The 24,679-nt window shown below is 43.9% G+C and overlaps 1 protein-coding gene across 2 annotated transcripts in view; it reads left to right on the top strand.

The window, feature by feature from the left end:
* Positions 1-24,679, top strand: part of LHFPL3 (LHFPL tetraspan subfamily member 3) — a 537,058-nt gene that overhangs the window by 473,033 nt on the left and 39,346 nt on the right. Inside the window, exon 3 of one of the 2 annotated variants that reach the window (XM_073810188.1) lies at positions 15,918-15,965. The exons of the other annotated variant lie outside the window; for it this stretch is intronic. Coding sequence (XP_073666289.1) covers positions 15,918-15,934 — 17 coding nt within the window. The 3' untranslated portion in view covers positions 15,935-15,965. The remainder of the gene's footprint in view (positions 1-15,917; positions 15,966-24,679) is intronic. 2 annotated transcript variants of the gene reach the window in all.

Here is a 24,679-nt window from a genome sequence, read left to right as displayed (position 1 = left end):
TGAGATGATAGGACTAAAGGCAGGGGCATCTGGTATACTGTACAGCTTATTGGACCACACAGGGATTAAATCTATACCTCTGACTTCTTTAGCACCATTTCATTATCAGTTGAACCAGCCATCTCTGCACTGAAGAGTACAGATCAAATGAGTTTATCTTCCTTACTAATCTATATGCTCTTTTTTTCCCCACATCTTTATTGGAGTATAAATGCTTTACAATGTTGTGTTAGTTTCTGCTGTGCAACAAAGTGAATTAGCTATATGTATACATATATCCCCATAGCCCCTGCCTCTTGAGCATCCATCCCACCCTCCCTATCCCATCCCTCTAGATTGTCACAAAGCCTTGAGTTGATCTCCTTGTGCTTGCAGCAGCTTCCCACTAGCCATCCATTTTACATTGGGTGGCGTATATATGTCAATGCTACTCTATCATTTCATCCCAGCTTCCTCTCCCCGCTGTGCCCTCAAGTCTATTCTCTACATCTCTATCTTCATTCCTGCCCTGCCAGTAGGTTCATCAATACTGCTTTTTAAAATTTCATATATATATATGCATTAGCATATGAATTAGCATACAGTATTTGTTTTTCTCTTTCTGACATACTTCACTGTGTATGAAGTATGATTCTAGGTCCATCCACCACACTACAAATAACTAAATTTAGTTCCTTTTTATGGCTGAGTAATATTCCATTGTATGTATGTGCCACATCTTCTTTATCCGTTCATCTGTTGATGGACATTTAGGTTACTTCCATGTCCTGGCTATTGTAAATAGTGCTGCAGTGAACATTGTGGTACACGTACCTTTTTGAATTACAGTTTTCTCAGGGTATATGCCCAGTAGTGGGGTTGCTGTGTCATATGGTAGTTCTATTTTTAGTTTTTTAAGGAACCTCCATACTGTTCTGCATAGTGGCTATATCAATTTACATTCCCACCAACAATGCAGGAGGGTTCCCTTTTCTCCACACCCTCTCCAGCATTAATTGTTTCTAGATTTTTTGATGATGGCCATTCTTACCGGTGTGAGGTGATACCTCATTGTAGTTTTGATTTGCATTTCTCTAATGATTAGTGACGATGAGCATCTTTTCAGGTATTTGTTGGCCATCTGTATGTCTTCTTTGGAGAAATGTCTGTTTAGGTCTTCCGCCCATTTTTGGATTGGGTTGTTTGTTTTTTTGATATTGAGCTGCTTGTATATCTTGGAGATTAATCCTTTGTCAGTTGCTTCATTTGCAAATATTTTCTCCCATTCTGAGGGTTGTCTTTTCGTTTGGTTTATGGTTTCCTTTGCTGTGCAAAAACTTTTAAGTTTCCTTAGGTCCCATTTATTTATTTTTGTTTTTATTTCCATTTCTCTAGGAGGTGAGTCAAAAAGGATCTTGCTGTGATTTATGTCATAGAGTGTTTTTCCTATGTTTTCCTCTAAGAGTTTTATAGTGTCTGGCCTTACATTTAGGTCTCTAATCCATTTTGAGTTTATTTTTGTGTATGTTGTTAGGGAGTGTTCTAATTTCATTCTTTTACATGTAGCTGTCCAGTTTTCCCAGCACCACTTATTGAAGAGGTTGTCTTTTCTCCGTTGTATATTCTTCCCTCCTTTGTCAAAAATAATGTGACCATATGTGCGTGGGTTTATCTCTGGGCTTTCTATCCTGTTCCATTGATCTATATTTCTGTTTTTGTGCCAGTACCATGCTGTCTTGATTACTGTAACTTTGTAGTATAGTCTGAAGTCTGGGAGCCTGATTCCTTCAGCTCCATTTTTCTTTCTTAAGATTGCTTTGGCTATTTGGAGTCTTTTGTGTTTCCATACAAATCATAAAATTTCTTGTTCTAGTTCTGTGAAAAATGCCATTGGTAATTTCTTTTTTTAATTATAAATGCTTTATTTATTTTTTCACAGAGGAAGCTTCGTGGTGGATATGTAGCCATTTGATGCTTTTATGACTAAGAGTTAAAGTTCAGGCTCTCTTTCTTAGAGAATGTAAATGTGCACCAACACGTGTATATGTAATTGTTATCAAAATTAAGCTTAGTCACTAAAAGAAGATTCGCTGTCTGAACTTTCTTCTGTATTTTTTTCACCTTCTACATCAGGCACTGGGGCATCTGGTCTCTCAGGAAGATCTGGGTCTAGTCCTTCCGATATCATTTTTTTCTTATTGCCATCCCTGGAACACCCACTTGAACCATTTTGAGATATCTGGAATGTCTTATGTCCTTGGAAATTTGATAGGGATTGCATTGAAACTGTAGATGACAGTCATTTTCAGAACATTGATTCTTCCAATCCAGGAGCATGGTATATCTCTCCATCTGTTCGTGTCATCTTTGATTTCTTTCATCAGTGTTTTATAGTTTCCTGAGTATAGGTCTTTTGCCTCCTTAGGAAGGTTTATTCCTAGGTATTTTATTCTTTTTGTTGCGATAGTAAATGGAATTGTTTCCTTAATTCCTCTTTCTGATCTTTCGTTGTTAGTGTATAGGAATGCAAGAGATTTCTGTGCATTAATTTTGTATCCTGCAACCTTACCGAATTCATTGATTAGTTCTAGTATTTTTCTGGTGACAGCTTTAGGATTTTCTATGTATAGTATCATGTCATCTGTAAACAGTGACAGTTTTACTTCTTCTTTTCCAATTTGCATTCCTTTTATCTCTTTCTCTTCTCTGATTGCTGTGGCTAGCTAGGACTTCCAATACTATGTCAAATAATGGTGACAAGAGTGGACATCCTTGTCCTTGATCTTAGAGGAAATGCTTTCAGTTTTTCACCATTGAGAATGATGTTTGCTGTGGGTTTGTCATATGTGGTTTTTATTATGTTGAGGTAGGTTCCCTCCGTACCCACTTTCTGGAGAGTTTTTATCAAAAATTGGTGTTGAATTTTGTCAAAAGCTTTTTCTGCATCTATTGAGGTGATCGTATGGTTTTTATTCTTTAATTTGTTAATATGGTGTGTCACATTGATTGTTTTGCATATATTGAAGAATCCTTGCATCCCTGGGATAAATCCCATTTGATCATGGTGTATGATCTTTTTATTGTGTTGTTGGATTCTGTTTGCTAGTATTTTGTTGTGGATTTTTTTTTGTCTATGTTCATCAGTGATATTGCTCTATAATTCTCTTTTCTGTGATATTTTTGTCTGGTTTTGGTATCAGGGTGATGGTGGCCTTGTAGAAGAAGTTTGGGAGTGTTCCTCCCTTTGCAATTTTTTGGAAGAGTTTGAGAAGGATACATATTAATTCTTCTCTGAATGTTTGATAGAATTTGCCTGTGAAGCCATCTGGTCCTGGACCTTTGTCTGTTGGAAGATTTTTAATTACAGTTTCAATTTCATTACCTGTGATAGGTCTGTTTATATTTTCTAATTCTTCCTGGTTCAATCTTGGAAAGTTGTACCTTTCCAGGAATTTGTCCATTTCTTCCAGGTTGTCCATTTTATTGGCATAAAGTTGCTTGTAGTAGTCTCTTATGATCTTTTGTATTTCTGCAGTATCAGTTATAATCTCTCCCTTTTTATTTCTAATTTTATTGATTTGAGTCCTCTCCCCTGTTTTTCTTGATGAGCCTGGCTAAAGGGTTATCAATTATGTTTATCTTCTCAAAGAACCAACTTTTAGTTTTATTGATCTTTGCTATTGTTTTCTTCATTTCTATTTCATTTATCTCTCCTCTGATCTTTATGATGTCTTTCCTTCTACTAACTTTGGGGGTTTTTTGTTCTTCTTTTTCTAGTTGCTTTAGGTGTACGGTTAGATTGTTTACTTGAGATTTTTCTTGTTTCTTGAGGTGAGCTTTAATTGCTGTGAACTTCCCTCTTAGAACTGCTTTTGCTGCATCCCATATGTTTTGGATCATCGTGTTTTCGTTGTCATTTGTTTCTAGGTATTTTTTTTATTTCTTCTTGATTTCTTCAGTGATCTCTTGGTTCTTTAGCAGTGCACTGTTTCGCCTCCATGTATTTGTGTTTTTGACAGGTTTTTTCCTGTAATTGATTTCTTATCTCATAACATTGTGGTCGGAAAAGATGCTTGATATGACTTCAGTTTTCTTAAATTTTCCAAGGCTTGATTTGTGACCCAAGATGTGATCCATTCTGGAGAATGTTCCATGTGCACTTGAGAAGAAAGTGTATTCTTCCACTTTCAGGTGGAATGTCCTAAAAATATCAATTAAGTCTATCTGGTCTGTTGTGTCATTTGAAGCTTGTGTTTCCTTATTTATTTTCTGTCTGCATGATCTGTCTATTGGTGTAAGTGGGATGTTAAAGTCCCCCACTAATGTGTTACTGTCGATTTCTCCTTTTATGGCTCTTAGCATTTGCCTTATGTATTGAGGTGCTCCTATGTTGGGTGCATAAATATTTACAATTGTTATGTTTTCTTCTTGGATCAATCCCTTGATCCCTTGTAATAGTCTTTATTTTAAAGTCTATTTTATCTGATACGTGTATTGCTACTCCAGCTTTCTTGTGATTTCCATTTGCATGGAATATCTTTTTCCATCCCCTCACTTTCAGTCTGTATGTGTCCCTAGGTCTGAAGTGGGTTTCTTGTAGACAGCATATGGAAGGGTCTTGTTTTTATATCCATTCAGCCAGTCTGTGTCTTTTGGTTGGAGCATTTAATCCATTTACATTCAAGGTGATTATCGATATATATGTTCCTATTACCATTTTCTGAATTGATTTGGATTTGTTTTGGGGGGTCTTTTTCTTCTCTTGTGTTTCCCGCTTAGAGAAGTTCCTTTAGCATTTGTTGTAGAGCTGGTTTGGTGGTGCTGAATTCTCTTAGCTTTTGCTTGTCTGTAAAGCTTTTGATTTCTTTGTTGTAGAGCTGGTTTGGTGGTGCTGAATTCTCTTAGCTTTTGCTTGTCTGTAAAGCTTTTGATTTCTCCGTCGAATCTGAATGAGATACTTGCTGGGTAGAGTAATCTTGGTTGTAGTTTCTTTCCTTTCATCACTTTAAATATATTGTGCTGCTCCCTTGTGGCTTGTAGAGTTTCTGCTGAGAAATCAGCTGTTAACCTTATGGGAGTTCCCTTGTATGTTATTTGTCATTTTTCCCTTGTTGCTTTTAATAATTTTTCTTTGTCTTTAATTTTTATCAGTTTGATTACTATGTGTCTCAGCATGTTTCTCCTTGGGTTTATGCTGCCTGGGACTCTCTGCGCTTCCTGGACTTGGGTGGCTCTTTCCTTTCCCATGTTAGGGAAGTTTTCAACTATAATCTCTTCCAATATTTTCTCGGGTCCTTTCTCTCTCTCTCTCTCCTCTTTCTGGAACCCCTATAATTCGAATGTTGTTGCGTTTAATGTTGTCCCAGAGGTCTCTGAGACTGTCCTCAGTTCTTTTCATTCTTTTTTCTTTATTCTGCTCCCTGCAGTTATTTCCACCATTTTATCTTCCAGCTCACTTTCCTCTTCCTCTCCCTCAGTTATTCTGCCATTGATTCCTTCCAGGGTATTTTTAATTTCAGTTATTGTGTTGTTCATCACTGTCTGTTTGCTCTTTAGTTCTTATAGATCCTTGTTAAACGTTTCTTGTATTTTCTCCATTCTATTTCTGAGATTTTAGATCATCTTTACTATCATTACTCTGAATTCTTTTTCAGGTAGTTTGCCTATTTTATCTTCATTTATTTGGTCTTGTAGGGTTTTACCTTGCTCCTTCGTTGTAACATTTTTTTTTTTGTCATTTCTTTTTTTTTTTTTTTTTTTGATGGGTGGGGCTGTATTCCTGTCTTACTGGTTGTTTGGCCTGAGGTGTCCAGCACTGGAGTTTGCAGGCAGTTGGGTAGAGCCAGGTCTTGGTGCTGAGATGAGAACCTCTGGGAGGCCTCACTCTTATTAATAGTTCCTGGGGTCTGAGGTTCTCTGTTAGTATAGCAGTTTAGATTCAGCACTGGCTGCATTGCCTTCTGTTCCTCCGCACCCGCCCCCCGCAGGGTCTCCCCCGTTGTGGGTGGGTCCTGCTGGGTGTAGGAACTCCTCCCCTCCCCCAGCCGCCCCTCAGGGGTGCAGTTCCCCAGAGGTCTGGCCTTTACTTTTGCTCCCCCTTCCCTCCCTCCCACTCCCTCAGGACCCTCGCTGCTGGAGGGGGCCCTGGTGGGCAGAGGATCAGGCCCAGGATCTCAGCAGGCTCCTGGGGGGCCCAGGTGGGCAGGGGAAATGCTGGCCATGCTGCCTTTTGATCCTTTGCCCTCCCATTGTCCCCCCCATCCCCCTTCTGGTGTGGGATCCCTCCTCCTCCCCCAGCTGCCCCTCAGGGGCGCGGGTCCTGTCCCGCCTCCACTTCTCCTCCCCGCTCACTCCACCCCACGTCCTACCCAGTCACTGGGGATTCCTCCCATTCCCTCAGGTGTCTGTGGTCCCCCACGGGTGCCTGGTAGGTGCCCCAGTTGTGCAGAGACGCAAATCCTGTGTCATCCTAGTCTGCCATGTTGACTCTGCCCTCTATATGCTCTTTAATAATCTGTAGTCACTAAATTTTACTGAATGTTTACTATGCATCTTATATTATTCAATTTTGATAATAACCTCATGGCATAAGTGCTAGCATTATCTCCAATTTAATAACAAACTGAACCTTGGAAAAGTTCAGTAATTTGCCTGAGAGCACAGCTAGAATGTACCAGATACAAACCCAGGCTGACTCCAAAGCCCATGCAGAAATTCAGCTACCACACTCCAGAATCATCCCTTACTTATTTTATCGTATTCACAGTACATATCAAGGTGTTTGACAGATATTATTAGATGCTCAATAAGTGATTTTTTTTTTTTTTTTGCGGTACACGGGCCTCTCACTGTTGTGACCTCTCCCGTTGCGGAGCACAGGCTCCGGACGCGCAGGCTCAGTGGCCATGGCTCACGGGCCCAGCCGCTCTACGGCGTGTGGGATCTTCCCGGACCGGGCACGAACCCGTGTCCCCTGCATCGGCAGGCGGACTCTCAACCACTGCACCACCAGGGAAGCCCAATAAGTGATTCTTGAATGAATAAATGTTTAATGCTCTGCTAACTTGCTTTCAGACTTTACTTATACTGCTTTGCTTTGGAGAAGCAATGTAACCTTGCTAACCAGAAGGCTTTACTCTATTTAGACTTTTATGCAGAATTGCCCATTAGACTATCCCCTGTAGCCAGAACTTAAACTATGTGATCATTAATTTTATGATCAACTTCACTGGGCTAAGAGATGCCCAGATAGCTGGTAAGACATCATTTCTGGGTGTGTCTGTGAGGGTATTTCCAGAACAGAGTAGACTGAGTAAAAAAGATTACGCTCACCAGTGTGAGTGGGCATCATTCAATCTGTTGAGGGTCTGAATAGAACACAAAGTTGGAGGAAGGGTGAATTTGCTCTCTTGCTTGAGGTGGAACATCGTCTCCTCCTGCCCCTCAGAAGTGCCATCAGCACTCCTGATTCTCAGCCTTCAGACTTAGACTGGGACTTACACCATCGGCTCCCCTGGTTCTCAGGCATTTGAACTTGGACTGAATTACACCACTGGGTTTCCTGGTTCTCCAGCCTGCAGATAGCTGACTGCAGGACTCCTCAGACTCCATAATTACATGAACCAATTCTTACCATCAGTTTCACCATCTGTGTATCTATCTCCCATTGGTTCTGCTTTTCTAGAGAACTCTGACTAATATAACCCATATAAAGACTTATGTACTTGACTTACATAAATTGTCCTTGATATTCTGTAATTAGGCAAGTCTCCTCAACCAGTTTAGCCATTCTTGGGAGCAGTGGTTCCCATCTAGAGGGATGGAGTAAGAAGACACATGAGAACCACCCGATGAGCTTTTTCACACTACAGAAGTTCCACATGCAGCACATCTCCTGCCCCAACAAATCCTCATCCTATCTGGGTAGAGGAGGAATTGTCTAAGTTGATGCAAGTTTCCAGGTGTTTCTGATACATTTCCCCATACACTTCCACGGTCTACAACTCCAGACACCTACCTCCATTTAGAGAAAGTCAGTTCTATCTTTTCATTTAAATAAAGGCTGATCTTCTTAGAATCTCAATTAAATGATGAGGCTTTATGTGGCTGACTTGAACATAAAGACGCCCAGACTTCTACCTGTATTGCTTATTTTTCTTTAATAAACTTATTTATTTATGTATTTATTTTTGGCTGCGTTGGGTCTTCATTGCTGCGCTCGGGCTTTCTCTAGTTGCAGCATACGGGGGCTACTCTTCATTGTGGTGTGGTGGCTTCTCATTGCGGTGGTTTCTCTCATTGCAGAGCACAGGCTTTAGGCTCATGGCCTTCAGTGTTGTGGCTCACAGGCTCTAAGCTCAGGCTCAGTAGTTGTGGCGCACGGGCTTGGTTGCTCCGCGGCATGTGGGATCTTCCTGGACCAGGGCTTGAACCCGTGTCCCCTGCATTGGCAGGCGGACTCTTAACCACTGAGCCACCAGGAAAGTCCCTGTATTGCTTATTAAATATATTAAATAATTATCCTTAGCACTTTACAGGTGGGTTTTGACTGAAGATGACTTACATACTTACATGTTTATGTTTCATTGTATCTTTTTCAGAATTAGACTTCTATAGCATAGTACACGGCTTACATTAAAGTTTTATTAGAGCATAATAAATGTAGAGCAGCACTGTCTCACAGAACAATGATGGAAATGCTCTCTGTCTGCTCTATCCAATACAGTGTCCTAGATACATGTGGCTTCTGAGCATTTGAAATGTAGCTAGTGAGACTGAGGAGCTAAATTTTTTTTTTTTTTTTTTTTTTTTTTTGCGGTACGCAGGCCTCTCTCACTGTTGTGGCCTCTCCCGTTGTGGAGCACAGGCTCCGGACACGCAGGCTCAGCAGCCATAGCTCACGGGCCCAGCCGCTCCGCGGCATGTAGGATCTTCCCGGACCGGGGCACGAACCCGTGTCCCCTGCATCGGCAGGCAGACTCTCAACCACTGCGCCACCAGGGAAGACCAGGAACTAAATTTTTAACTGTATTTTATTTTAATTAACTCAAATTTAAATAGCCACGTGTGTCTAGAGGCTGCCGTATTGGAATGTACAAGTACAGTACAGTATAGAGAACATGCTTCCATTTTTTTTTTAGCCAAAATAATATAGAACTAGGACCCGTCTCATTTTTTTAATCGCTTTCCATAAAATCCAAAGCAGAAAACAACAACAATGCTGTAAGAGACTCGAAGAAACTCTGCCATGCTTACATTTCCACTGGGGAATGAATTCTTAACAAAAAAGAAAATTCTGACCCAGGATAAATGAATGGAGAGAGGCAGGAAAGAGGCATTCCCAAGGGGAACTCCATGGCAAATTCCTAGTTGTCTGTGAGACACAGAGCAGAGAGAGACTGTCAAGGAGAGAGAAATCCCCCCTCAGAGGAAAATCTAAATGTGTTTTTAGCCACCTGTCACCCCAGAGGGAGGACAGGATGGCAATGGTAAATTGGTAAGATTGTAAAACAAGGAAGTTAACTACCGTACAAGTCCAGCTGAGGTGTTTAAGGTGCATTTTAACCGATGGAACTTCATTGCTGAAATCCAGATGGGGACTGATGCTACCTAGATGTCAGATTCGAAACCTGAATCACCTTCACCTTAGAAAACTAGCATTTTCATTACAAACACCGTTCCACAAAAGCAGGATTGTGCTGAATTTTCATCTAAAGCAAATATTAGGTAAATCACAAAGTGACCCCAGATTCAGAAAGAGAGAGGGTGACGAGGCAACAGGAATACAGGACACACAGGCCCCATTGCAAAAATGTGAACTAAAAAATCCGTTCGGTACAAAAGAAGTAGCTACCAAAGGAGCGAAGATGGGAGGCATGTAAACTGAAGAAGTTCATTCATGAGCCAGACAAGAGCAGTCATGAATTCTGAGCTAGGACAGTACTTCTCAAATCAGATTTCAGGCACATATGCTTGCGGGGAGATGGGGTTCTTTGGGCTTAGTAAGGACATTTAGGTTTTGTTCTTTCATTTTTACCGATTATAAACAGAAAACTTGTCTTTTCTTCAGTGAGACTTCTCAATTGAAAATCATGTTCAAAGAATGAGACTTCAGCTGTCTTAAGTAAATGTTTCTCAAATGCTGGTTAAGAAAATTTACCATAGGTCTTAGAGGATTAATTTCCTTTAAAGGGGTCCATAGTTTCTTCAGATTTGGAGATCAGTGACCTAGAGGCAGACCACACACACCCCTTGATTTGTATCTTGTTGGAGGAGTTGAAGCAGTTTTCCAACTTTGCCTTTAGCTTGCTCATGAAAAGATTAGACCTTTCCAAACTCAGAGGGCAGGTTGGGCATACTGTTCCTATTATATTCCCTAATGGAGGTCCTTGCTTAGAAAACTGTGCCCTTCTATTGCAAATGGGAAGTGGTGTGATAGGTGGGGTGGTCCTGGACCACAAGTCAGGCGGTCTCCCTCTAACCCTGACTCTCCAACTGGCTGTCACTTGTCCTCTCTGAGCTTTTGTTTCCTCATCTGTAAAATGAAGCAAGGGACTGGATAATGAATTACCAAGGTCACATCCAGCCTAGATTTCTTTGACTATAACAGTAAATTGCAGCGCCATCTCCTATGTCTTCTCTGAAAGGCCTCTCAATTGAAAGTAGTTTTCACTAGGACTCTCTTTCGTTTCTGTTCTTTTGTTTGTTACCCTCCACCACGGAGCACCGAAGGGTCAGGAGGTGATGCATTTGAAGGAAAAAAAAATCAGTCAACACTCAGCTTTACTCACTGAGTAAAGCTCAGCGTTCCATCTATTATCTGCTACCACCTAGGAAGTGGGAAATTAAACTATAGAACCCAGACTCCCAGGATTCAGTGCAAATCACCCAGATACAAAAGAAATCTCAGAGGGACATTTGGGCTGGTTTCTATAAAGTTTCCAATGAATGAGACAGCTGTTCACTCAAGTGTGAGTAAATCAAATGGGAACATAAAAGCTATGTCTGTTTTTATGTTTTGAGGATCATAAATAAAATTACATAATGAGTGGACTCTCAGCCTGTTGGTTGATATTCCACTCTGAGAGTGACACATATGTCGTGAGGTCTCTGCACATTCAAAGGTGTCCCGTATGAGCAGTGATGGTACAAGGCCTGTCTGTGTCTGTAGCAAAGAGAAAAGTGTGCTGGCCATGCATGTGCACGGAACCACCAAGCCACTGCTGCCTTTTGGTAGAAGTAATGCTATTCCTTTTCTCTAAGGAGTCCTCTCCCACATTTATGGAAGGGTGCACATAGAGTATGCCCCATTGCCTCAGCAGTGGTTGGAATATCATACCTGTAGTCTGTGGGATAATTCTTAGGGTTCAGAGGGACCCAGAAGAGGTTTGCCTTGAGACCTCTGTAGCCAAGACACAGCATAGAGCATCAAAATACTCTAAGATTACTCGGGCATCAGCCCCTCATCTAGCAATAGAACCCATTCTTTTGGCCTTTTTCCTGCATGAGCTGCCCACTGAAACTTAGCCTGACAGCTTACACCTAGAAATGTCTGTCCTGCCTTGGGAGAGTATTGGGTCCTGGGGCCTAGAGGAGAACTTAGAAGCTACTGCCATTGAACTGTTTACTAATATTCACCCTGTGCAGGATGATGATACCACATCTGTCTTCACTGCAGCAAGGGCCCCAGCTCTCCAGATGCGGTCCTGTGGCCTGATAGGATCACTGATCCCCCAGGATATGTGGCATTGCTTGTCCCATCAGCAAGAAAAATGTGACTGCCTCTGTCTCTTCTGTTAAAATAATGACCTTCTGGTCAGCATGGAATGAAAGCCCTCCAAGGCAAGAGAATGACTTAACTTGAAATGGTTCCCTCTGAAATCATCTTGTAGTTCCCATTCTAGTTAGAATTTGGCTAATTGCTTAATAATTCTGTTTAAATGTCTCCACTGGTGCAAATATTAAATCATTAGACCTACTTTTTCTGGTTGGAAACCCCTTTGCTTTTCTAAATATCCTCTGCCTCTTTCTCCCGTTTGTAATTTTGCCAGAGCAACATTCTGTTGACGTAAATAACAGCCATTCAAAGAGGTGTTGGACAGATCAAGGTGTCTCTCTGTGTTCCAGAGCCCAGGCACTGTAGTCTACGTCCTTGAGGCAGTACCTGCGACTGGGAAAGATCTGAGAGTGTGTCTTTAAAACACCAGCATCCCTGCCAGACAAATGAAGCTGCAGTCACCAGCAGCCTTAACCTGCTCCTGCAGTAGACAGCCTGCTGCTACTGTGCTTGACAGGGTGAGAGGCTGCCCGAGAAAGAAGGACCCAGGCCCAGCCTTTAGGAGCCCACAGCCCAACTGGCAGCTGGAGTTACATGTACACAAAAGAATATCAGCCAGGTTAAAACTCTGCTCAAAGCAGAGGCCTTGTCAGAGCACAGCAGTCTGTGGTCGGGGACGCGCGCGCGCGCACACACACACACACACACACACACACACACACACACACACACACACACACACACACACACACACACACACACACACACAGCTTGGTGGGAGAATGCACTTCTGTGGAAGCTGAGAACCATCATGGGGTCTGTGCTCCAGGGGTGAGCGTGCTTCCTGCCCAGGCAGCCTATGACTCACCCTTTCTGGCAAAAGTTGGCTAAGCCAGGCTTCCTAACAGACCCTGGCATCTTCCTTGTCATTCTTCCCTTCTGTGTTTGACCAGCTGAAGACTTCCAGTGTTGCTTTTCATTTTTTATTCGAAATGATGCTTTTAGCACCCAACATTCCAACTTTAAAGGATCCCATTGCTTCATCCGAATGCTCACATCCCAGTGAGGGCCAACACAGTCCTCTGAGGAAGTGAGGAAGGGTGTGAGGGAACTCAGAGTGACAGAGGAGTCCTACAGCTTCCACCCTGGAAACTTTCTCAGACCAGTGATGAATAAGAAGTGACATAGTCAGGTAACAACCAGACTAGAGAAGTCAGGAGAGGGCGAAATGGGAAGCAGGAGATGCAAGGTGTCAGAGGGGAAGGAATGAGGTATCCCTGGGTCATTAATCTGGGTTTCATGGAATGCCACATGTTTTTATTTATTTTAATTTTTATTTCATATTGCAGTATAGTTGATTAAGAATGTTGTGTTATACTACTGGTGGGAATGTAAATTGATACAGCCACAATGGAGAACAGTATGGAGGTTCCTTAAAAAACTAAAAATAGAACTACCATACGACCCAGCAATCCCACTACCGGGCATATACCCTGAGAAAACCATAATTCAAAAAGAGTCATGTACCCCAATGTTCATTGCAGCTCTATTTACAATAGCCAGGACACGGAAGCAACCTAGGTGTCCATCGACAGATGAATGGATAAAGAAGATGTGGCACATATATACAATGGAATATTAGCCATAAAAAGAAATGAAATTAAGTTATTTGTAGTGAGGTGGGTGGACCTAGAGTCTGTCATACAGAGTGAAGTAAGTCAGAAAGAGAAAAACAAATACCGTATGCTAACACATACATATGGAATCTTAAAAAAAAAAAAAAAAAAGAGGTTCTGAAGAGCCTAGGGGCAGGACAGGGATAAAGACGCAGACGTAGAGCATGGACTTAAGGACATGGGGAGGGGGAAGGGTAAGCTGGGACGAAGTGAGAGAGTGGCATGGACTTATATGGACTACCAAATGTAAAATAGATAGCTAGTGGGAAGCAGCCACATAGCACAGGGAGATCAGCTCGGTGCTTTGTGACCACCTAGAGGGGTGGATAGGGAGGGTGGGAGGGAGACACAAGAGGGAGGAGATATGGGGATGTATGTATACGTATAGCTGATTCACTTTTTTATAAAGCAGAAAACACACCATTGTAAAGCAATTATACTCCAATAAAGATGTTTAAAAAAAAAAGAATATTGTGTTAGTTTCAGGTACACAGCAAAGTGATTCAGTTATACATATACATGTATCTATTCTTTTTCAAGTTCTTTTCCCATTTAGGTTATTACAGAATATTGAGTAGAGTTCCCTGTGCTATACAGTAAGTCCTTGTTGGTTAGCTCTTTTAAATATAGCAGTGTGTACATGTCAATCCCAAACTCCCAGTCTCTCCCTCCCCGCCACCCTTCCCCACTGGTAACTGTAAGTTCTTTCTCTAAATCTGTGAGTCTATTTCTGTTTTGTAAATAAGTTCATTTGTATCATTTTTTTTAGATTCTGCATATAAGCGATATCATAAGATATTTGTCTTTCTCTGTCTGACTTACTTCACTTAGTATGATAATCTCCAGGTCCCTCCATGTTGCTGCAAATGGCATTTTTTGGTTCTTTTTTATGGCTGAATAATATTCCATTGTGTATATGTGCCACATCTTCTTTATCCATTCATCTGTCAGTGAACATTTAGGTTGCTTCCATGTCTTGGCTATTATAAACAGCGCTGCTATGAACATTGTGGTACATGACTCTTTTTGAATTATGTTTTTCTCAGGGTATATGCCCAGTAGTGGGATTGCTGGGTCATATGGTAGTTCTATTTTTAGTTTTTTAAGGCACCTCCATACTGTTCTCCATAGTGGTTGTATCAATTTACACTCCCACCAACAGTGCAAGAGGGTTCCCTTTTCTCCACACCCTCTCCAGCGTTTATTGTTTGTAGACTTTTTAATGATGGCCATTCTGACCGGTGTGAGGTGATACCTCATGGTAGTTTTGATTTGCATTTCTCCAATAATTAGCGATGTTGAGCATCTTTTCATGTGCCTCTTGGCCATCTGCCACATGTTTTTAAATAAGACCTGTCTCCGTGTGCAGATGCACCAGTAGGAGATGGAAGTGGGGGAGAGGATTCACTCTGGGGGCAAGTAAAGCACTAGCAGGGCACTGGTTCTGGCCACCCAGGGACTCAGAGTGTAATCAGCAAAGGCAGACTCAGCCCAGGTTATCCTCAGAGCACTTTACTTGCAGGTTCCTTTCAGGTTAAGGTCATATTTTCCTTGACCACCGTATCCTGCCAAGTGAAGTCAAAGCTGACAGAATGGTTTTGGGAAAGAACAGAGGCGTCTGTACTTCTGTATGACTTGGTACTCATGACCCAGAATCCTTGCGCTGGCACCTTTTAGCAATTCGCTTACTGTGTGAGGCACTGGGCAGAAGCAAGTTAGAACATGTTAGATGCCATCAGTCCAAAGGTTAACACCTGATGATGTGTACACAGCCTGGAATTGTCCAACACGAACCCAGGCCTCAGGGTTCTAATCGATCTGTGTGTGTGCCGTTGATTTTTATTTATCTTTCTTAAAAAGCTACTCTGAGTTGCTTTGGAATTTGAAATGACACCCTCAAAGAATTACAACAACACAGAAAGTATTGCTCAACCCGTGCGTTTCTAACTTTGTCTGTTTTTCTCCTGAATGTTTGATTTCTTCAGTTGTTTTTCTTATTGAGCATCTAAATTTCTCACCAAGTCCTTAGCTTTCTGTAAACTTTTGATCATCTACTCTGGGTGGTATTGCCTGAGGAAGCTAAAGATCAAAATAACAACAGTGAGAACCAATACTTAGATGATACTTAGTCTTGAATAGGACTGTTCAGGTATTTTACATGTATTAATTTATTAAACCCTCACCACAGTCTTATGAGGTAAGTGGTACTATTAGACCCATTTTACGGATGAGGAAACTGAGGCATAGAAAGGTAAGACACTTACACAGAGTCACACAGCTACAAGTGGCAGAACCAAGATATGAAACCAGGGTCTGGCTCTCAGAACTGTGCTTCTCACCACTATGAATTGTCACACGTATTGCTCCTCACACTAGGAATCGGATGGCCAGGAATGACACCGTTATTATTAACCTTTAAAGATAAAGTGCAAGCTCTTAATTTATTGTACCTTTAACTATTCTGTTTTTCCCTCCTAAACTCTCAGATGATGGAAATGCTTAAAGCACACTAAGGTAGTGTGAGACCACGCCATGTAAGTGTGAGCATGGCTCCGCTGGGCCCGACTGTGTTTTGTGCGCTTCCGCCTACCATCCCCGCATGTTTCCTCCGCTGTTCTGATTCCCGCTTTCGCCGCTTGCCCCTGGGGCCGCATGAACCGTCGCTCTTAAGCCGTAGAGCTTATGTCTTTGTTCCTGATTTTGTACTTGTATTTCTCTCTCCCACAATCCCTAGAGAACTTGCCGCTGTCTGCCTGCCACCTCCCCGGGAAGGAGCTGGGGACACCCGGGGAATGCGTTTTGTTATTGTTCTCTGATAGTGAGCCCTCATATTGTCAGATTTTAGGATTCTGGGCTAGTGTCCACGTTCTGTCGGCCCCTCATGCAGGCTGTGGCACCCTTTGCATCTTTGCTGTGCAGTGTTCTTCTGGGACCACCAGCCTAAACGGATTATTGCTCTGTGAGCCTTTGCAGAGTGAATGCTCTGTGAGAATAAATACCATGCAACAGGGCTAAAATGAACCATGGAGAAAAGTGGTCATCTTCTCATTTGTTTATTGTTTTCTCTGTACCTGTGTATATGATGGACACATATACATATATTGACCAAACCTGTGATTATCAATGAGAAAGGATAATGGTTCCTAAGCCAAATATGGGTTATATTGACCCTTCATTGTACACACACACACACACACACACACACACACACACACACACACATACTCATTCAATATGTGATAAACTAGAGTTACAGAGTAACAAACTGGGGAGGAGGAATTTGTGCCTGACAAAAAGTATCCTGTCTTACTGTACAGCTTTCCCCACCTGACCGTGATTTCAGGGTTGGAACTTCCTCTTGTCCTCAGTCTCCCAGAAGTTTCCAGTGCGTGTCAAAAGGGAGTGAGGAGGAAACTTTCCAAGTTAGTTGTCAGAGATGACAAGAATTTAAAAGTGCAGGGGCTCTCTCATGAGATGTGACGGAGCACTTAGTCCCCTGCAGTGTTGGGACTCGAGCCCGTCGTTTAGACATACACAGGATGCTGGAGCTTACGGGTCCTTAGAGATGGATTCTTCACTCCAAACCCCTTACTTCACAGATGACTGAGGCCTCCAGGGGGAAAGTAACTTGCCCAAATGGGGCAGAGCCTGGATTATAACTCAGTTCTCTTTCCATCAAAGCATCTTACCGTTGTGCTGCCCCAGCACATTTTTGTCTGGGAGAGAACCATGTACACAACCAGGAAGTGAATGAAAGTGAAGGAGTCTCCCTCCCAAGAAGGGACCCCGGTTCCCATTCCTGGCTCTGCCACTACATATCTGCATGAACTTGGGAAAGTTACTCTGCCCTTCTGGACCTTGGGCTCCTCATCTGTAAAACGACTTTGACAACAGCTAATTTCAAAAAGTACATGACGCTCAGTTTGCTCCTAACCTCGGGCTGTTTTCATGCAGCTTCCTCCCAGCAGTATTCATTTCTAACCATGGGATTATGGAAAAAGTTAGTCAGGCTGTGTAAATGGGGACAGCCTACAGGAGCAAGAGCTCTGTGAGTCTCTGTTATTAACTGAGGAAGGACAAGGGCAGGACGGAAAGGTGCAGGTGAGAGACAAGTAGCCTGCCCCCCTTACACGGACCTGCCACACGGAGGTGGACATGGCCAACTCCAGGTGTGATCATCTCAGATAAGCTGATTTCTGCAGTCTGAGGTTATCTGGCTGATACCCACTTCTCTTCTTTCCAAGACACCACTGATTAGAGCTCTGGAGCTTAGGGAGACTCAGTAGGTGAGCTAAGTCACATTTTCTCCTTTCGATGCATTGCTCCCTGAGCTAACAGGGCCAGGGAAGTCAGTGAGGCAGTCCGAGAATAATTTGAAAGCCAATTAAGGCAAGAGTAGAGACCCACACGTGCTAGTTTGCAGCAGAGTTTTGAGATACACTCCTTGTTTACGTAAAATTATAGAAATACAGAGATTAACCAAAGGTGCAATGTCATTTTAACAGAGCTTTCTTTTTCCATGGTAAATCCATGGCATGTTCATAATCAATCTTTTTTATAAAGCAAAGAATCATCACTGATTTAACCTTTGGCCCCTTTTGTTGTCCACAGATCAAGTTTGGCTTAACATGCACCTTTTTCCAAGATAGCCCATCAGGTCTGCAGCCATCTCCCCTGGATCTGGTGGGAAGAGCAGGACAGGGAGGGGGAATGAATACAGAGGTGGATAAGCTCCCTGTGTGTGTCTTAGGTTCTAACGCTGCTGGACAAAATGGAGAGCTGCAAAGAGCTGCGACCTTGGAAAATATTACTGGGACAGAATCTCAGCTTCAGGATTTTGGTGGAATAAGGGCTTTGCAGGCAGCAGCAAATCTGGCTGGAGGGATTGTGCTAGAGGACTCTTAAAGCTGCATTTGCGTGGCACTTAACATAAAATTGAACAATGCCAACCGACCATGTCATTGGGAGGGAGCAGCTGTTGGAAATTAAGGCCCCTTCTTGGCAACCATCATTGCCCTGGTGTTACCATTCCTTCTCCCATGGTGACTGTTGTGCCGTATGAAGAGGAAAATGACATCCTTGGGCAGCCACACAAGAGCAGTTGTCATGCTGAGGATGCTGGACAGGCAGGCAGAGGTCATGAGCCCCTCACCTTACTTTTCCCTTTGCCGGAGATCCCTGGGGTCGTGGGAAGACGCGCTTTTCCGGCTTCTCCCAGGTCCTGCCTGGCCCCTTCCTAGGGTAATAATTGTCCTGCTGAGACCTCTAGTGGCCATACTGGTCACTACAGGCATCTGAGGCAGGAGGGGAGGAAGTCAGACACTGTGGGCTGCCCCAAAACACAGCCAAGCATGTCCTAGGTGGTCTGAGGAGGCCTCAGCCTGAAATACTTTCTAGATGGAGGAAAGGGTGTATCAGAGGCCTGAGGCCCCCGAAATATCAGCCTGGAGGCCTAGTGGTCTGTCGCCATGGGAACATGCCCAGCTGGCCAGTTAGCCATGGTGAGGAGGACTCTACCTCCTGTTATACCAGCTTAGTTCTGGGATCTGCTGGATCCTTCCTGACTTATCCTAAGATATACCTGTAACCCCATTGTTACCTGAAACCAAACTGAGCTCCCTCGAGTCTGAAGAGCCAGCCACCAGAAGCCTGGTTATCTGACAGATGCACGCGTACCAACCCACATTTGCCCCCAGGAGTCCTGTGTAGACTGGCCTGGCTTGAAGGCCAGGTGGCTCTGCACTGCTTCCCCAGACGTTCACCTCCTGGAGGGACAGAACACCAGCCCACCACTGCCACCACCACCCACACTCTGATCATCGGGGCTTCCCGAGAACAGTTAAGTAGGGTACACCTGACGGACGCAAGGCTGGGTTGTTTTCATTGTTCTAACCCAGTGGTTTTCAAGGTGTGGTCCCCAGACCAGCAGCCTCAGCATCACCCAGGAACTTGTTAGAAACGCAGATGCTCAGGCCCCGCCCCAGACCTACTGAATCAGAAATTCTGCACGTGGGGCCCAGCCACCTGTGTTTCTCAGGCTTCCAGGCAACGGTGAGGCTCGCCCTAGTTTGAGGCCCCTGCTCCAAGCATAATTCAGAGATGTCAGTATATACGTGATGACAGACTCTTAGCTTATTTAAATGTGGGTGCTGACCCCTTACCCACAGAGATTTAGTAGTTCTGCAGTGAGGATGCAGAAATCTGATTCTTAAATCATCATTCCATGTAATTCTGATGCAAGAGATCCACAGACCACTGTTTTGAAAAAGTCTTTTTTTAAAAGAACAGGGCCGGGCTTCCCTGGTGGCGCAGTGGTTGAGAGTCCGCCTGCCTATGCAGGGGACACGGGTTCGTGCCCCGGTTCCAGGAAGATCCCACATGCCGCGGAGCGGCTGGGCCCGTGGGCCATGGCCGCTGAGCCTGCGCATCCGGAGCCTGTGCTCCGCAACGGGAGAGGCCGCAACAGTGAGAGGCCCGCGTACCGCAAAAAAAAAAAGAACAGGGCCATCTTCACCACAACAGTTTTGCTTCCTCTCTTGAATTAGCAATAAATATTGTTCTTATATCTCACTGGTCACGAGAGAGACGTCAGTAAACATATCAGATGCTCCAGGTCTTTGAAGCAGGTCATATTTTCCCTCGGCAAATGAGGTTTTGCTGCTGCTGTGAGGAAAACCTCAGTAGAGCCCATATCACAATCCAAAAGTGAAATCTTCCTCTGGAAAGAGATAATAATTCCTGAGAGAACAGAAAGAGCAGGAGACCTGTAGCTTCTTTGAGTCTGGATCTCTGGGTGGTATGTCAGGCTCGACTGAGAAGCTGTGTGTCATCTTTGGGCTGTGTGTCCATCAGATAGAAAGTTGCCCTTTATTCTCCCTTCTCGAACAATTCGAGATTTAGTGGTACTTTCTCAACAAGACCCAAGACATTGGTTTATTGTAATACTGCTAGGAGGAAGGGGTTTTCAAGACTTGAGGTTATGAGTACACTTGGCTTATACAGCCTCTGCATTGATCACCCTGGAAAAATAGAGTTCACTTTTTGTGAAGATTCTTGTGAATGAAAAGTCCCAGCTCTTCTCAACACAGCTCTGGGCCCTACTGGGAGCTCCAGCGGGGATTTGCCCTCTTTCTTCTTCTGTCCCATGTAACATTCCCATTTGAACACCTCTCTCAGTTCTCTCCGGAGCACTGCACCTTCATGGGGCACTAATTCGTTGGGCTGTGCTCTGGGAAGACACGTAAGCAGAGTCACGTTTTTCAAGGATCTGATGGGAGCAGAGCAGACATGGTGCTAGCGCTCCTTGTCGCCCTAGGATTCTCAGTCCTCATCCAGGCGCCTGTGTGCACGGGTATTGTCTGCTTGGGGGCAGCAGCTTTACCAGGTCAAGACTCTAGTCTTTAAAATCATGTGGGTAGAGCAGGCAAAATGCTGGCTCCCTTCTTTCCTCCCTTCCTCCCTTTGTTCGTTGCCGCCTTCCTTCCATCTTCTGCCCCTCACCCATTTTCCCACGCTCCCTTTCCCATGTTTTCCTCTGCTTCTGTGAATTTCTCCAGCTTTTCCTCCCCTCTCCTCTCATCTCGCCGGGCCTCCCACAGTCCTGAAAAGCAGCCCCCACCCCACCCCGTGAACTCCAAGAGCCTCACCAGCGCCAACTGCAGAGGCTACAGGCATCCTGCCGGGCAGGGAATGTCACCTTCATTTACTGGAAAGCATAATTAAAAGACAGATCTCACATCTCCCCTCGCTCAGACAGCGGGAGACGCAAGGAAGGGAAGAGCAGCAAAGGAAAATCCAAAAAGAAGCCACAGTGTCGAATTTTAAACTCTGTGTCTGGAAGAAGTGCAGCCCACACTGTCCACAGCACTGGGGGTCGGGTCAAAGCATCAGGCTTAAATTCCTGAGTCAGCAGGAAAGAGAAGAGGAGGAAGAAAATAGGGCAATGTTGAAAATAGGGCAGTAGTGAAGGGAGGAGATGGCTTTTGTCCAGAGCATAAATCCCCTCTTCCCAGGGATGTTCCTAGGTCAGGAAGGACTCCCTTTGGGAGTTGGGAATGGGCGGGGCCGGCCTTGCTGGTGGGTGGCACTGATTTTCCTCTCCCTTCCTTGTTATTTGTTCCTGCACCCAGGGCACCATGAGTGCACGACCAGTGTAGTCCACAGGGTCCCAAGCTCAGAAGGGCCCCATGCTTGGGGGTTAATGCTCTGCAGCCCCGGTCTTGAAACTGTGTTTTGTCAGTGACGTCTGATGGGGCGATGACACGTTGGAGCATGTAGTGGGTGGGGAGGCTTGGAGACTGGTCTTGGTGCCCTGCATCCTGCTGCTCCCCCTCCCCCTTTTCCTTCCCTACCCCGCCCTGTCCCCAGCTCCCTGGGGATGGGTTCTCAGCCCAGTTGTCTGCGCCCTGGAACCTGGGCCCTGCTCATCCTCCCCTCCTTGTGCTCCAGGAAGGGCCCGGGTGCAGGTGGGGAAGGTCATGACTGGGTGCACCTGTCCTGCGGCATCTTGGGGCCGGGCACAGCAGTGGCCTTCCCACCCAGGACTAGCAGGTCTGCAACGTGTCTGGTGGGCAGCAGGTAGGAGGTCGCAACTCAAGGAGGGAAGAACCTCTTGCCCACCCCTGATCCATTTACCTAGTACAGAGGTTGCAGTACCTGGGGTCACCCATCTGCCGTGGGCTGGGGATACCACCCATATATCTCCTCATGGGAAGGGGAGATCCCCCAAGACCTGCCCCAAGCCAGGGAACAATGTGTCGGTCCATCAGCCGGTGGAAGGGGGAATACCAACAGCCGTCAGACCTGAGAGGGCACACAGGGCAGGGCTCCTGGGCGCCTGTGAGGCTCTGAAGTATCCCTGAGCCAGAGGCGCACCCCCAGCCACTCTTTCGAGCCCACTCTGTGCCTGGGGGACACTCTCTTCTTCCCAGTCTTCCTGAATCTGTCTGTGTTTGTTTTTGCTGGCCAGCTCAAGGCATCCTCCGGGGGCAAAATACATTTGTGTGATTTCAATGATTGCACAAACGAGTTAAATGCTCTTAACATTTGCACTTAAAACTGGCATTGCATGATGTAAAAATGCATGGTAAATTCATGCTAACCATTTAAATTTTTATTTACTTAGAATGACATTAAATAGGAAATAAGAAACACCATAACTGGTGGTAGCTGCACAACAATGGGAGTGTATTTAATACCACTGAACTGTACGCTTAAGATGTACATGTAATGTGTAAATGTAAAAAAGCCTAAGTGGCGAGTTTTATGTTATGTGTATGTTACTACAGTAAGAAAAAAGAAAAAAGAATGAAAACAAACAAGCATTATGACAAGGCTAGAGAGAGAGACCACATGAAAGAAGGGAAAAGCCTGCTTTGTGAAAGATTTTCCTTTAACACTGAGCCTGCAAATGGTGCAGCTCATAATCCTTGCTGACTTGGAGGTGATCAAGTTCAATCTTACACAGTGTTACAGAGGAAATTCTAATCCTGTGGGGGGAAAAGGTACCAATTTATGACTAAAGGTAATTTCAACCTTAGTATCCATTCATCTACAGGAGAAAAAAAGGAGGAAACCTAAGAATGAAAAAGAAAATAAAAGAGAGAGTCTTGAATGAAAAAAAGATAAAAGATTCTTGCATTTAGATGAGCACCCATCACATTTCTAGGTGACCTCAGATACGCACAGGGCAGTGTGAGAGTTCCTGGGTGAGGTCAGTTCATTAATTTATGAGAAAACGTCTTCAAGAACATAGCTTCTCACACTCAACACAGATTGTCTGTATTTCCAGTATATTGCAAATGATTTAGGTCATTTATCAGCCTCCTGTCTGAAGTCTGGTGCCTCCAAAGATAATTAAGAAGGTTGTAAATTCTCATCACTTTAGTATGAAAAAAGGAAATAAAGCAGATTTCAGTGCAGAAAATATTTCTGGAGCACCATTTGTCAAAGTAAAATTTGTGGGGCTGCCTTTTAAATGAGATTTTTAAAAGACAGTATAGCATTGTGACCCTTCCTGGTTAAGAAAATTTTGTCTAAACTGAGGCCTCCTATGGTTTGCAAATCCCTCATAATTACTCTCCATGGACCAGTAATGTATCCACCCAAACACACCTTTCTCTGCCCTCCTGCGAATCCCAGTAAGCTCTTTAGGCCGGCGTGGGAAGCTTAATGTTTATCCTGTGAAATCATACCATTCTCCTTGATCAGCTAATCCCAGCTTTGCAAATTGAAAAACTTTCATTCCTGGCGTCAACAGTCTGTTAAATTAGTTCTGATTAATAATTGAATCTTAAGACCCTTTCAAGGCAACATTTACAACAACAGATTAGTGGGGAAGGGAGAGTGAAGCCACATAGCACCATGTCGTGGTAGAACAGACTGGTGACCTCAACTGGAGGTGTTAAAGGTAGAGTCCAGACTCTGGGGAAGTTTAATTCCTCAGAAAAATCACAGAAATACACAGTCACTTCTCCCCTGCAGACTGATGGGCCTAGCATTTATTTCCTAGTAATATACATTTATTGGTGATCTAGACACATTCTTCTTGGACTTGGAGTGTGATTGCAGGTCATAGTGTTGTGGTTCACATTAAGCCTTCTTGGATTTTGAATTATTTATAAGGCATTGCAGAGTATTTCTTCCTTTAATCCTGAAAGAGAAAATACAGCCCTCCTGAAATGTCACACTGAGAAACAGATAGGCTCCTAGCTTAACAATCGAAAGAATAGCCCTTCTGGATGTTTTCCAGGCATAGAGGATGTCCAAATAACTCTAGAGCATTGTGGCAAATCCTTTAAGCATGCTCGTGCTTGTACAATCCCAGAACTTGCTTGGGCAGAGATTTTCCCAGCCCAATCTATGACTGAAGGTGATTTCAGTCCTATTACTCTTTCATCCATTGAACAAAGAAGGAAACCTAAGAGTAAAAGAACATCAGCGCGCATCACATTTTTAAGTAACCCCTAGGGTTTCTCGATGGAGGCCTTGAGGCTGCCCTAAAACGTTGCATCAGAAGCACCTGGGGGATTGGTTTAAAACGCTGTAGCCTGCATTCTGCCCAGATCTACCGATTGTGGTCCTTTGGGAATTTTTTAGTTACTAGGACACACTTAGGTAGTAAAATTTGAGAACTACTGACCTCCAGACAATTCATTAATTTCAGTGAGTTATTGTATTTTCAAAGCCTAATGATCCAATGATTCTATTGTATGCATGAGAATCTTTAAATCCCTTGCTTAGTAAGGCT

Source organism: Tursiops truncatus, chromosome 9 (assembly GCF_011762595.2).
Source record: "Tursiops truncatus isolate mTurTru1 chromosome 9, mTurTru1.mat.Y, whole genome shotgun sequence".
In the NCBI taxonomy this organism is placed as follows: Eukaryota; Metazoa; Chordata; class Mammalia; order Artiodactyla; family Delphinidae; genus Tursiops; species Tursiops truncatus.
Note: the sequence above shows the minus strand (reverse complement) of the source record. Positions and strands in the feature narration are given on the sequence as shown.